The sequence below is a fragment of the Stylophora pistillata genome, chromosome 2 (genome assembly GCF_964205215.1).
Source record: "Stylophora pistillata chromosome 2, jaStyPist1.2, whole genome shotgun sequence".
NCBI classification, from domain to species: Eukaryota; Metazoa; Cnidaria; class Anthozoa; order Scleractinia; family Pocilloporidae; genus Stylophora; species Stylophora pistillata.
The window spans coordinates 30,160,975-30,173,379 of record NC_142520.1 but is presented as its reverse complement, the minus strand read 5'-3'; the positions used below and the strand labels follow the sequence as shown (position 1 = coordinate 30,173,379).

General features: G+C 42.0%; 2 protein-coding genes across 2 annotated transcripts; both read left to right on the top strand.

Annotated features, from left to right (window-relative positions):
* Nucleotides 1-499: 499 nt before the first annotated feature.
* On the top strand, nucleotides 500-2,767 carry LOC111325153 (uncharacterized). The gene is made up of 2 exons (XM_022928896.2): nucleotides 500-862; nucleotides 1,223-2,767. Exons 1-2 carry the CDS (start codon nucleotides 500-502, stop codon nucleotides 2,765-2,767), a joined length of 1,908 nt encoding a protein of 635 aa, XP_022784631.2.
* A 7-nt stretch (nucleotides 2,768-2,774) lies between these two features.
* Nucleotides 2,775-3,724, top strand: LOC148738281 (uncharacterized). The gene is made up of 2 exons (XM_088749405.1): nucleotides 2,775-3,051; nucleotides 3,150-3,724. Exons 1-2 carry the CDS (start codon nucleotides 2,775-2,777, stop codon nucleotides 3,722-3,724), a joined length of 852 nt encoding a protein of 283 aa, XP_088605531.1.
* The last annotated feature ends 8,681 nt before the right edge of the window (nucleotides 3,725-12,405 follow it).

Genomic DNA, 12,405 nt, shown 5'->3' with positions numbered 1-12,405 from the left:
AGAAGAAAACCTTATTGAACTGCCCACAGTGTTCTCAGTTAAATCCTTACCAGTGTCAGCTGAAGATGTCCCAAAGCAAGGTGATGTTGACAGGTGGCCCCACCTACATGGAATTCGAGTGTCTGAATTAGATGTTGCAGTCGGTCTGCTAGTGGGAAATGACAACATGAAAGCATTAGAACCAAAGGAGCGAGGGCGGTGGACCGTATGCAACGAAAATCCGCTTTGGACGGGCCATTAATGGTCCACTTGGCTCCAACCATAAGGAAAGTAAATGCACAGCAAATCTTATCTTAACAGACCATGAGCTGAACGAGCAGTTCAAGAACTTTGCAATCGAGAGTTCAGTGAATGTATTACAGATAGTGAACTAGGGCCATCCCAAGATGATCAAAGAACAATTTCTATTAAGAAGAAATCCGTCAAGTTGAAGGACAATCATTATGAAATATCGTTGCCATGGAGAGATGATCAACCATGTTTACCGAACAGCAGACCTATGGCATCTCGCAGACTGGGACTCCTGAAAAGGAGATTACAGAGAAATTCAGAGCTGCATGGAAGATATTCAACTGTTATCAACGACATGCTTATTAAAGGGTATGCCCAGAAAGTCCCGGAAGAAGAACGTAATCGTCAAGAGGGGTTTTTGTGGTACTTACCCCACCATCCAGTGCACCACCCACTAAAACCTGACCAAACAAGAGTCGTGTTCGACTTTTCAGCCAAATACCGTGGCACATCACTAAATGACAAGTTATTGCAGGGACCCGACTTGACGAATTCATTGCTGGGAGTATTAACTCGACTTCGACAGGAGCACATTGCAATGATGGCAGATATTGAATCTATGTTCCACCAGGTGTGAGTAACCCCTGAGCATTGTGACGCCTTAAGATTTCTCTGGTGGCCAGAAGGCGACCTTAATCGGGCCCCGAAGGATTATCGAATGCAAGTTCATCTGTTCGGTGCAACATCCTCACCCAGCTGCGCAAATTTTGGATTACGAAAGGTAGCCGAAGATAATGAAGAGAAGTTTAGCTGTGATGTTATTGAAACCGTCAAACGTAATTTTTACAAGGATGACTGTTTAAAGTCAGTCGAGACCGAGGACACTGCTATCACATTAGCCGACCAGCTTAGTAAACTTCTGCAGAATGGTGGATTCCGACTGACGAAGTGGTGTCAAGTTCAAAAAAGGTTATAGAGTCCATTCCACAAGGTGAGAGAGCCAAATCAGTCAAGCTGCTCAACTTTGATCACTTACCAAGCGAGCCTGCACTGGGGATCCAGTGAAAACATCCAGAAAGACAGATTTGAGTTCAACATCAACGTGAAACCGAGGGACCCGACTAGACCCGGGATATTGGCTGTTTTTAGTTCTATATATGACCCATTGGGTTTGGCTGCACCATTTGTGCTGACTGCTAAGATCCTTCTGCAAGACCTATGCCGAAGAAAGCTAGGATGGGATGACACCATACCTGGAGATGACGAAGACCGCTGGCATGTCTGGCTTGCCGATTTACCTAAACTGTCAGGTTTCTCTGTTAACCGATGCATCAAGCCGAAGAATTTCAATGATATCATGACCAGCCAATTGCACCATTTTTCAGATGGTTCAACCAGTGGCTACGGAGCTGTGACCTACCTGCACTTGACCGATTCTTATGGTAACATCAGCTGCACCCTGATGACAAGCAAGTCCCGAGTCGTGCCACTCAAACAAATCACCATCCCTAGACTAGAATTATCATCCGCCTCAATAGCCATTAGATTGGACAAGATGATGAGAAAGGAACTGGAGCTCCCCATCGACGACTCGATGTTTTGGATTGACAGCTCCTCTGTACTCAAGTATATAATGAGTGAAGACAGAAGATTCCATACATTCGTGGCCAACAGGGTAGCTCTAATTCGCGACGGTTCGAGCCCATGTCAGTGGAGATATATCCAGTCCAAACATAATCCCACTGATGACGTGTCGAGAGGATTGACAGCAGATACACTCCTTGGAAGTTCGAGGTGGCTACTGGGGCCGGAGTTCTTGATGAAAACAGAAGACCATTGGCCAAAATGCATAGAAACTCTGGAAAGGATTTCAGACGAGGACCCAGAAGTCAAGAAGGAAGCAAAAGCAGGTGGAGCATCACGAAAGGAAGACCCAGAACTGGTAGACGAAATGATGAAGCGATTCTCCTCATGGCACAAATTAAAGAAGTTTATTCTTTGGGTCTTGCCGTACAAAGAAAACCTCCGAAATTCTGGTGATTGTCTTAAGAATCCTAAAGACCAAACGAAGACAAAAATTGCAACACCAATTTCGGTTAAAGAAATGGAAGTTGCCGAAAGGGAAATCCTCAAGTATGTCCAAAGAAAGAGTTTCCCAGAAGAAATGGAGATCTTGAAGAGCAAGGAGACAAACAACGAGATGATCTGCATCCAGCCTCAGTCACGGACGAAGTTGATCAAGAAGTCCAGTGCTATCTACAAGTTGGATCCTAGACTAATTGATGGGCTCTTGTTAGTCGGTGGTCGACTCAGACCTGCTTCGATCCTAGAAAGTGCCAAGCATCAAGTCATTTTGCCCAAGGAAAATCACGTATCCGACCTAATTATTCAGTGCTGTCCTTTGGCCTCAGGACACTCAGGTAGAGAGCACGTTTTATCCTTGTTGCGAGAAAGATTCTGGGTTATCAGAGCCAATTCAGCCGTCCGAAGACGGAAGATGTTTCGGCTGTCGCCGCAGACAAGCTCCCGTTGCTGAACAGAAGATGGCTCATTTACCCGAAGACCGTGTCACCGAAAACAAGCCGCCATTGACTTTCGTTAGTGTTGATTTCTTTGGACCATTCATTGTGAAAAGAGGACGGTCTGAGGTAAAGAGATATGGTTGTATCTTCAATTGTATGACCATAAGGGCGGCACACATCGAAGTGACTCACTCGCTTGACACCGACTCATTTGTACAGGCCTTACGCCGTTTCATAAGCCAAAGAGGGAAACCTGAACAGATCACAAGCGACAATGGTGGAAACTTTGTGAAGGGCAGTAAGGAGATCAGCAACGCAATCTCGGAGTGGAACCGTCAGAAGATTGATACCTATCTTCTTCAGCATGAGGTTCAGTGGGTATTTAACCCCCCACAGGATCTCATCACGGAGAAACATGGGAAAGGTGTATTAGAACTGTACGGAAGGTCCTCAACGCAATTCTCAATCAGCAGATCCTTGATGACGAAGGTCTCTCCACTCTTCTCATTGAAGTTGAGTCAATCATTAATAGTCGACCTATCACACAGGTTTCAGAGGACCCAAAGGATCTGGAAGCCTTGACTCCCAACCACCTACTACTGCTTAGATCAGACGTCCCCCTCACACCTGGAGTTTTCCGGAAAGAAGATCTATTTTCAAAAAGAAGATGGCTTCAATTCCAATATTTAGCTGACCAATCTTGGAAACGTTGGTCGAAAGAATACCTTCCACTTCTCCAAACAACATCGAAGTGGCATCTGGAGCGGAGAAACTTGAGCATTGGGGACATAGTCCTCATAGTAAACGACACTTGTTCACGAACTGCATGGCCTTTAGCCCGGATCACTGAAACCTTCCCTAACAGTGACGGATGTGTCAGAAGGGTCAAGGTGAAAACCAAGGGTGGAATCCTGATGCGACCCATCGACAAGTGTGTGCTGCTAGAAGCCGACCAGGAGAAAACTCAGTAACTTGAATCAAGATTAGTTTAGGACTGCGGTTGGAACCATTTAGGTTTAGTTAGTAAACACAACGCTACCGGCAACTGCGTGTATTTACTGGGGCCGGAATGTAGGTTCCAAACGGACATTTCATGATTTTAACATGACGCATCTCTAGTTGTTACCAGGCCGAGGGAGTGATCTTGTTCGGCCATGTGCATGATGAATTTTGTTCTGAAGATTGCGAATGGGAATCGTTTTCATCCTATCGACTTCGACGAACATTTTTCAGTTACTTTGAGAAGGAACCCTCAGATTTTTTGTAAGCGTTCGACATTTCGATTTATTTGAGCTTCATTTTGCTTTATTTTGCTTCGCGTTTTCGAGTTTCGATTGTGTAATTCTACTTTCAGAAATATATTTTTATGCAGTTTATTTGATGAACCTGGATTAAAAGACTAAAATTAACCGATCGATTCAGCGGCTACAAATATTACGTACGCAAAATCTTAATCCCTCCGCCATCTTGGATTCTTTTGTTCCCTTTGTTTGCGACGTCACCTTGAAAACCATTATTTTTTTAAATAGATACAAAAACCCAACACATGAACATACGCGTTATGAATACTAATTTCCTAACGCTAACCCCAAAACCCTCCCCTCTCTTCATCCTAACCCCAACCCTGACCCCAACCCTAACCCCTGTACACCTACGTAGTATGAATATTAATGAGACCCTAAACCCCGTACACCTACGTGGTATAAATTCATTAACCTCGACCGAGTGACTCGGGCCCAGGCCTCTACAGAATGGCCATATAAGCGCCCTAAACTACTGATATTTGTTGAAATTGGATAACTCTCGCAACAACTCAGGTTATACATTAAATGCACAGCTATGTCTTCCATTTTTCCACTTATAATGTAACAAGCTGGCAAATCTTTTTAATAGATATTTAAACTCAAAAATTTTTTTACGTCTGCCCCTAAACATTGAAGGGAGAAGGCAGTAAAGACATGATTTAAAAGAGGAGGGTGCCCATTAAATTCAGTTCTTATTGAGGATGGATCCTTGCTTCTCCACATTCCCAACCTTTAAAACTCACACATTTAGTGACCAATTCCTTACATGTATATCAATGTTTAGTCTGGATATCAGCATTTTTAAGAGCAACATGCACTATTGAGAGCTTGAGCCTGAGTATTTAATGCCATTCAAATAACATTACATGCTGTAATATTGGTAACGATAATGTTGCTATTTACATTAAAACTTTATGCAGGTCATCACACAGTCGTACACGAAAGAAGTCAGGTTACAGACTCCTCTGCTACAAGTTTTCAGGGCTTAAGGTACAAGGAATAAAGCAGGAAGATGGGCATGGTGAATCCTTTGTATAGAAAAGACGACGAGTTTTGTGAGATCAACTATAGGCCCGTAGCTGTGCTCCGTGCTCTTGACAATATATTTGGAAAGGCTTCTATCGGAGCAGATGTACGAATGCTACGATGGACTCTTATCAGACTTCATAAGCGCCTGTAGAAAGTTTCATAGTTGTGAGACTTCTTTGTTATGATTTTTTACAGTGCGCTATGCATCATGGTCTGGGTAATAAAGTCTCCAGTTACAAATGAATAAAGGCTGATAGTTTCGATTATAATGGCTGACGCTTCGAACGTTAGCCCTTCGTCGGAGCGAATGGGTTCCCGCTCAAGAAACCCAACTTGGTGTCAGGAGTGGAATCATAAAAACAAACAAACAAACCTCCTGCCAAAAAGACTGCCAACGCAACCTGGGAAATCTGGCGAACCGCAACTCCATTTAGTTACTCAAAGGCATACTCGCACTCATCGAACACGAAGCACATGACCGACAGCAAGCCTCCGAAATTAACTCTCACTGATAACAACGCCGCAAGCGTACGAATCTGGCGTAGAAAATTCAACGCTTGGTGCTTGCTTCAACGATCCCGGCGAGACACAAGCAAAAGTCCAACGTCCCCAGACCACTGGGTTGAAAACAAAGCACAATGCGAAATTGCTGCATTTTACCTCGCTCTTCCAGACGACGTGTTAAATATTTGGATCACGTATCTTATGGGGGGGGCCTCGACCGATATATCGGTCGATGTATCAACCGATATATCGGTCGATACATCGGTCGATGCTCGGCCGAGTATCGGTCGATACTCGATCGAGTACAGGTCGATATATCGGTGGAGTATCGACCGATGTATCCACCAATACACCTATCGGTCAATATACTTGGCGATTCATCGATACTTGACCGATACTTGACCGACACTTGACCGATACTTGACCGAAACTTCACCGATACTTCACCGATATTTCACTGATGCTTCACCGGCACTTTACATCGGTCGACACGCGACCGATAGGTAAATGCTCTAGTATCGGTCGATATATCTACCGATATGATTTGAATATAAGAACAAAGTTGAAATGGTATAAATTTCCACCGTTACGATTATAAAAGCTGACGTTTCGAGCGTTAGCCCTTCGTCGGAGCGATAGTTTGGTCGATACATCGGTCGATAGTATTTACTAACGGTCGACAGTATCTAGTATGGGTCGATATATCGGTCGATAGTATCGGTCAATATATCGGTAGATAGTATCTAGTATCGGTCGATATATCGGTCGATACATCAAACAATATATCGACCGATATTTCGGTAGGCAGACAGATGTTTCGGTGGATATGTTCATACAATTCGGCGAATACACAGCAACACCATACAAGGTTGACAGTATATCTCTAAATCTGCCAACATGCCGATATAATAGTGCACATCAGGGATACCTCAGCGATTATCGGTCGTTTCTGGGGAAAGAAAACGCGAGAAACCCCAATGGCCCACAGCAATTGATTAACGCTGTTGTGGATGGATCCGGCTTTTAATTTTTTTTTGGCGGAAAATTAACAAAATAAAATAGAAAAAACAATCTCTCATTTTCGTTTATTTTTTGCTCTTCAGCAAACTTCATTAACAAAGAACAATTAACAAGATAAAATAGAAAAAACAAAATCTGACTTTGTTTTATTTTTTACTCTTCAGCAAACTTAATTAACACGTGACAAGTTTGTTCTTCGTTGTCTTTAACGTAAAGAGGATTAGGTTTCATGATGGAAAACGTGACTGGGATATTTTGTTGTGATGCATCAGTCATGTGCTATCATATTATTTTCTTTTCAACATTTAACACTTGCTTCGTGTTAACTAATTACGGAAAATATTGGGAAAAAATGTCAGCGAAAAGTGCTTTTTAAATTAACATTGTAAACCAGATTATCACAATATAGTGGACATATGTACGCGAAGCAGCTAAGCAGCCTTTTTTCGTTTGACGTAAACATCCAACTCAACCAGTCTAACATTAACGAAACCAAAAGCAAATGTTACAGCTTATTTGATCTAAACTGCTATGTGGTAAACAACGCAAGAAACTACCGGTTTTCAGCTCATCTTAACTAATCTTTTGTATTCTAAAAATCCTCTTCGGGGTAGATAGGCAGTAGTTTGCCTTCTCCTTTCATCTTATTAGCCTGAGCCCGATATTCTTTCCGAGGCTAACCGACAACTCTTTTCAATGCACTTAACCGACGCTTTCCCGCTTTTTTCCGATTCCTGCTGTACAACTGTTTTGTACTTGTCAGGGTCAATTATCTTTAACTCACATATTCCTAGGTAGTCTCTTAAAGTGTTCCTAGGCACACCATATTCCCTCATTGCCTTGGCAAGGGAGAAATTTTTTTTGGCAAGAAGTCCAGGACCCCCTCATACCTTTCGTGGACGCCACTAAGGCTGAGGCCTGTAATTGGTCCTTAGCAACAGAATGACATTAAATTAGTGGTGGTGGCTTGCTACAGTCTTGAGGGGTTGCGGACCTAAGAAGGGCCCGACTTTTAAACTCTTTAGTAATACGATATTCAAATACGATATTCTACTGCCAAAACCCCACGGATATGCGACATTTGCGGCAACACAGACGTTAATAAATAGCCAAACTAAACTGCTGAGTGTCCAAGGGGACTGGGCCCTAACAGTCCTAACAGTTTCAACAGCTTTCAACTCAAAATCTGCAGTATGATCCAATTTTTGTTCCGATTAAATATTTGTAGGAGAACGTATTTCTTTTTCAAAACTACCCGCCGTCTTACATTCTTTTAATAATATTTGGCCGTGGATGTGTTTCTCCCCTATAAATTAAATAGGTTTTTGAAACCGCTGACGGGAGCAATATGCATGCCCTTTATTTGAGCGCACTACTCGTACGTGAAGCCAAGCCATTTTGCGCGCGATGTAAAGCGGAAAAATTAACACTCTTTTGCGTGTTGTTTATCTTTCCGTACGTACACTTTAACGATTTTAAACTGTCACCCGCGGGTACCGTTACGCAATCTCTTTTTTTAACAATGTCTTCGGAAATACAACGAACTCACATGTAGCAATTATGCAAAAGTTGGGCACAAGAACAGATTCTTTTACATACCTCTAGACTTTTTTCGGGCAAGTTCCTTGATCTCTTCGACACTATCATCACTCTGGCGGTCTTCATTCTCGCTATCACGTCGAGCCACCCTATCCTTATTTTTCTTTAAGGCAAATGAATAAAGGCTGATAGTTTCGAAAGAAACTGTTTGGGGCTGCGTCGGTGGGAGTAACGAAATAATTTGGATATATCAACAAAGTTGAAATGGTAAATTGGCCACCGTAACGATTACAAAAGCTGACGTTTCGAGCGTTAGCCCTTTCGTCGGAGCGAATAGAGGAATTGTGGGTTGTGTGTGCTTTTAAAGGCAGAAAATGGATCTACGTTATTGGTGGGAACATGGCAACGAGAAAAACACGAATAAATTAGTGGAATTAAAAGCGTTCGTTGATCCTTGTGGGATTTAGACTGCCGGTTTGAAAGATGAGCTTTTGTTCTAGAGTGTTACGGCTTTCCGTGCTACCTAAGTGTAAGGAAAGACCGCAGATTGTCATATGTTGCTTAGTGTATGTAGAAATTGCTTATAAGCTTAAAAGGTTTTTGATGGAGGCTTATAAATGGGATGGGGGAGGGGCGTATATAATAAAAAAAAGTTTCGAATTGAGCTAGGGCAGTGTTGCTCAAAATGCATTTTTATTTTCTAGTTTTAATTAAGGACGTTCGCGACCAAAATGTTCCCACGTTCAGATTGTTTTAAAACTTGTCATGCAGTAAGGTAAAGATCAGTTCAACTTTGGCGAGAAAGAAAAACGAGAAGTGTCATCGTACTCGTTTCCGAGAAAAGACGCATTGAAGCCCATGAAGACAGTCTCAGAAGCTTTCGCTTTCTGAGACTGTCCTAAATGCTTTTCCACCAGGAATTCAATTGGTTTCCGCCAGTGTTGCTTCTAATTAATTATAAACTACATACTATCGACCGATGTATCGACCGATGTATCGACCGATACTAGAGCATTTACCTATCGGTGGCGTGTCGGTCGAGAATGTGGATGGTGTGGAGGTCCCAGACACCCCCGCAAAGATTGCCCAGCTTCCAAACCAGGCACCTACTGCACCAATTGCTACATGACTGAAAACCACCTTGCAAAAGTCTGCAGATCTTCCAAAGACAAGTTTAAAACAGATTTCGAGAAGAAGCACACAAAACCCAACAGGCGTCCACCCACAAAGCATGGAAACTATGTCCACCAGCTCACAACGGACACACCGCATCCTACTCGTCTGATGATGACGACGACTACGTCATGCACTCTTTCTCTTTGTTTGCTCACCATGCCACCGACTCCACAACGGACGATAAATACTTTACCTGGCTCCCTGTCTCCATCAGTCCCACCAAGACCATAAAAGTGTTAATGCAAGTGGATTCAGCAGCTACATGCAATACAGTTCCGTCATCCATCTACAGGAAAATGTCTGAAAATGCCCCACTGCAACCCTCTGATGCGAAGATATTTCCTTATTCTGGAAAAGCCATTTACCCACTTGGTAAGGTCAGCTGGGCCTGTGAAGGAGTTTCCCACTTTGAAACTTTGGAATTTCAAATAATGGACTCTAAGGACATCCCTGGAAAATCAGCATTGATCAGCGGCAGAGACAGTGAACGTCTTGGTCTCATAAAATTTCACCGCAACAAGGTATTCTCCTCCACAACAACTCCCACCAAACCTAACTAAAACCATGTCCATATGGCCACTTCAGCTCAGCTGAGACCTCAACAGCCATTTGCCCTTGCAGACTTGCAACCAGGCTTCCTCAGAAAAGAAGACCTGATATCAGCAAACAAAGATAACTTCGAAGATCTGGGAACTGTGGGCCAACCAGTCCACTTGACCCTGGACCCCTCTGTCACCCCATGTCATGCAGGGGTCCACAGAATACCAGTTTCTAAACTTGAGAAAGTAAAAGCAAAACTGGATGACATGGTGAACTGCGGAAAACTGAAGAAGGCCGATGAACCCACCAACTGGTGTAGCAACATGACAATCCGCGAGAAACATCACGAGCCACAGGTAAACGGAAGTTCAAATATTCGAAAAGGCTGGTTGCTATGGAGTGACGTCATAAACCGGATAAGTTTCCATCATCGCCTTGACAGCCTTTTTCGATAATTGCTCGCAGTAATCTGAGTAGTTGCTTGAATTTGTACAATCTCTGTTCCTGCTGGGTACAATGAAGCCTTTTTTTTATTAGGGGCTGGATCGGCCTATTGACATTTGGAGATTGGATTTCATATTAATATGCGTAAGCAAAAGCGGGAATGTTTAGTTTCCCGCGGTCGAGTGCAGTTATGGATCCCTTGAAACTTCGAAGGGTTGAATTGCTTCATTCTCCACCAGATGAGTCAAGGGAATGGTTTATCTTAAATTTCAAGAAATGTGGCATAAGAGTCAGCAAGTTTTTTGAAGTAGCCTGTTGGTGGCACATTTTCCAAGCGTTTTGTACGGTCCAGCTTTAAAAAATGGCGGAAGCTTGGATGACCGATATGTTCAGAACAACAAAGTGGCCATCGCCTCTCTATTTGGAGTTGTTTCTACCATCTTCCGGCAGAAATTCGAAGAAGGAGAAGTGGTGAGATATCTTTGGTTGATCGATAAAATAAATTCTTGATCCTGGATCAAGAAAAGCTTGGCAAACGTTACTTAGCATTTTCAAGCTAAGACGAACCGGGGTAAGTCATAACGTTTATATTTTTATTAAGATTGGAAAAAGTGAGTTTGCTGTCTTATGTTTTGTTGTGAATGCTGGTTTCACGGTGTATCAGAACTCATCTCTGCTTGGCAGGAAAATCACATAATTGGCTGAGTTTGATTTTACGCTGAGCCTCTAAGTCTTCTAGCTATGATCACTTTTTATGGCTACTTTAGGAGAAATTTCGGGTTTGTTTCCTTGATAGGGTCTTGACAGTATTATAATTTATTTCATTTCTATTTTTCTACGACAAAAGATTTAAATCGCCAGAGGGATGCCATTGAGAAAACTGGAATAGTAGTTAATGGAAGATGCTTTAAAGTTAAATTTCCAGGTTATTTGTGTGTGCCAATCTTGACTCTTTATATTTTTTTATCTTATTATTTTTTATTTTTGCAATGTTTTTATGTTACATGTCTAGCTACGTGATAGTAATTATTGAATCCATTTTATGCTTGGCAGTGTTAGAAAATATCTGGGAAAGTATAATATTTGAGATATTTGGTGTAGCTATTTTAACTTTAACCTCTTGTTATCTTCTTGTCTTTTTTCATGACAGTTACTCTTGATTACAAAACACTGATAATGCTGCTCAAGCAAAGAGCTGGTGATGCCAAAAAATATATCAATGAACTTTGCAAGCAACGATTGGACACAGAATGCTGTGTATTCTGCAAAGTTATTAAGGTAGGTTATACCTGCAATGCTAAATGACATGCATCATAGTGGAATTATACAATAACACAAAACATATTCAGCCTACTGGTATTTGTTCTGCAATTTATTTATAATCAATTAGTGAGAGCTTTCTTGGCTTTCTTGACTTTACAGAGAGGCAGATGAAAGGTGTCCATAAAAGTGAACATATTTTATCTGTGGTGAACAGTGATTATATATCTACCATTAGTAGTGAACATTATATGACTTTAGCTCAGTTAATTCATTATTGAGTGGTACATGCAATTTATTTGTAGGAATGTGCCTCTCCTGATGTTCCTTTTGGGGAAGCCTTTGCTGAGTGTTTCCTAAAGAGCAAAGCAAATATTGGGGGGTAGGTACAACTCTGCATTTCTGCATTGACATGCATAAAAAGTTCCAGCTTGCAGTATGGTATTTCACTTTCTATTGGAATACATGTCTTTAAATCTCACTTGGGATACTTAGTTTGATGAACAGTTGGCATACTGCCGATCGACAGTTGGCCGACAGTTGGCCGACAGACTTTTAGGGGAGCTGGTCTTCACTTTTACCCAGTTACCAGCAAAAATATGGTAAGCTTGGATTATAAAGGTGGAAACTTTATTCACTGTTTTTTTTTCTGTCTGTTTCAGATGGAAGGGGTTAAGAGATGACTTGCTCTTTCTCCTTGAAGAGGAGCCATGTGATGTTAATTTATGTGTTCTGCCTGCAGTGTATGACATTTTAATTTTTAAATTCTGTGCACCCATTGAAGTAAGGCATAGTCAACATTGTATCATTTAAAAAAATCTATTTTCTTGAAGTCT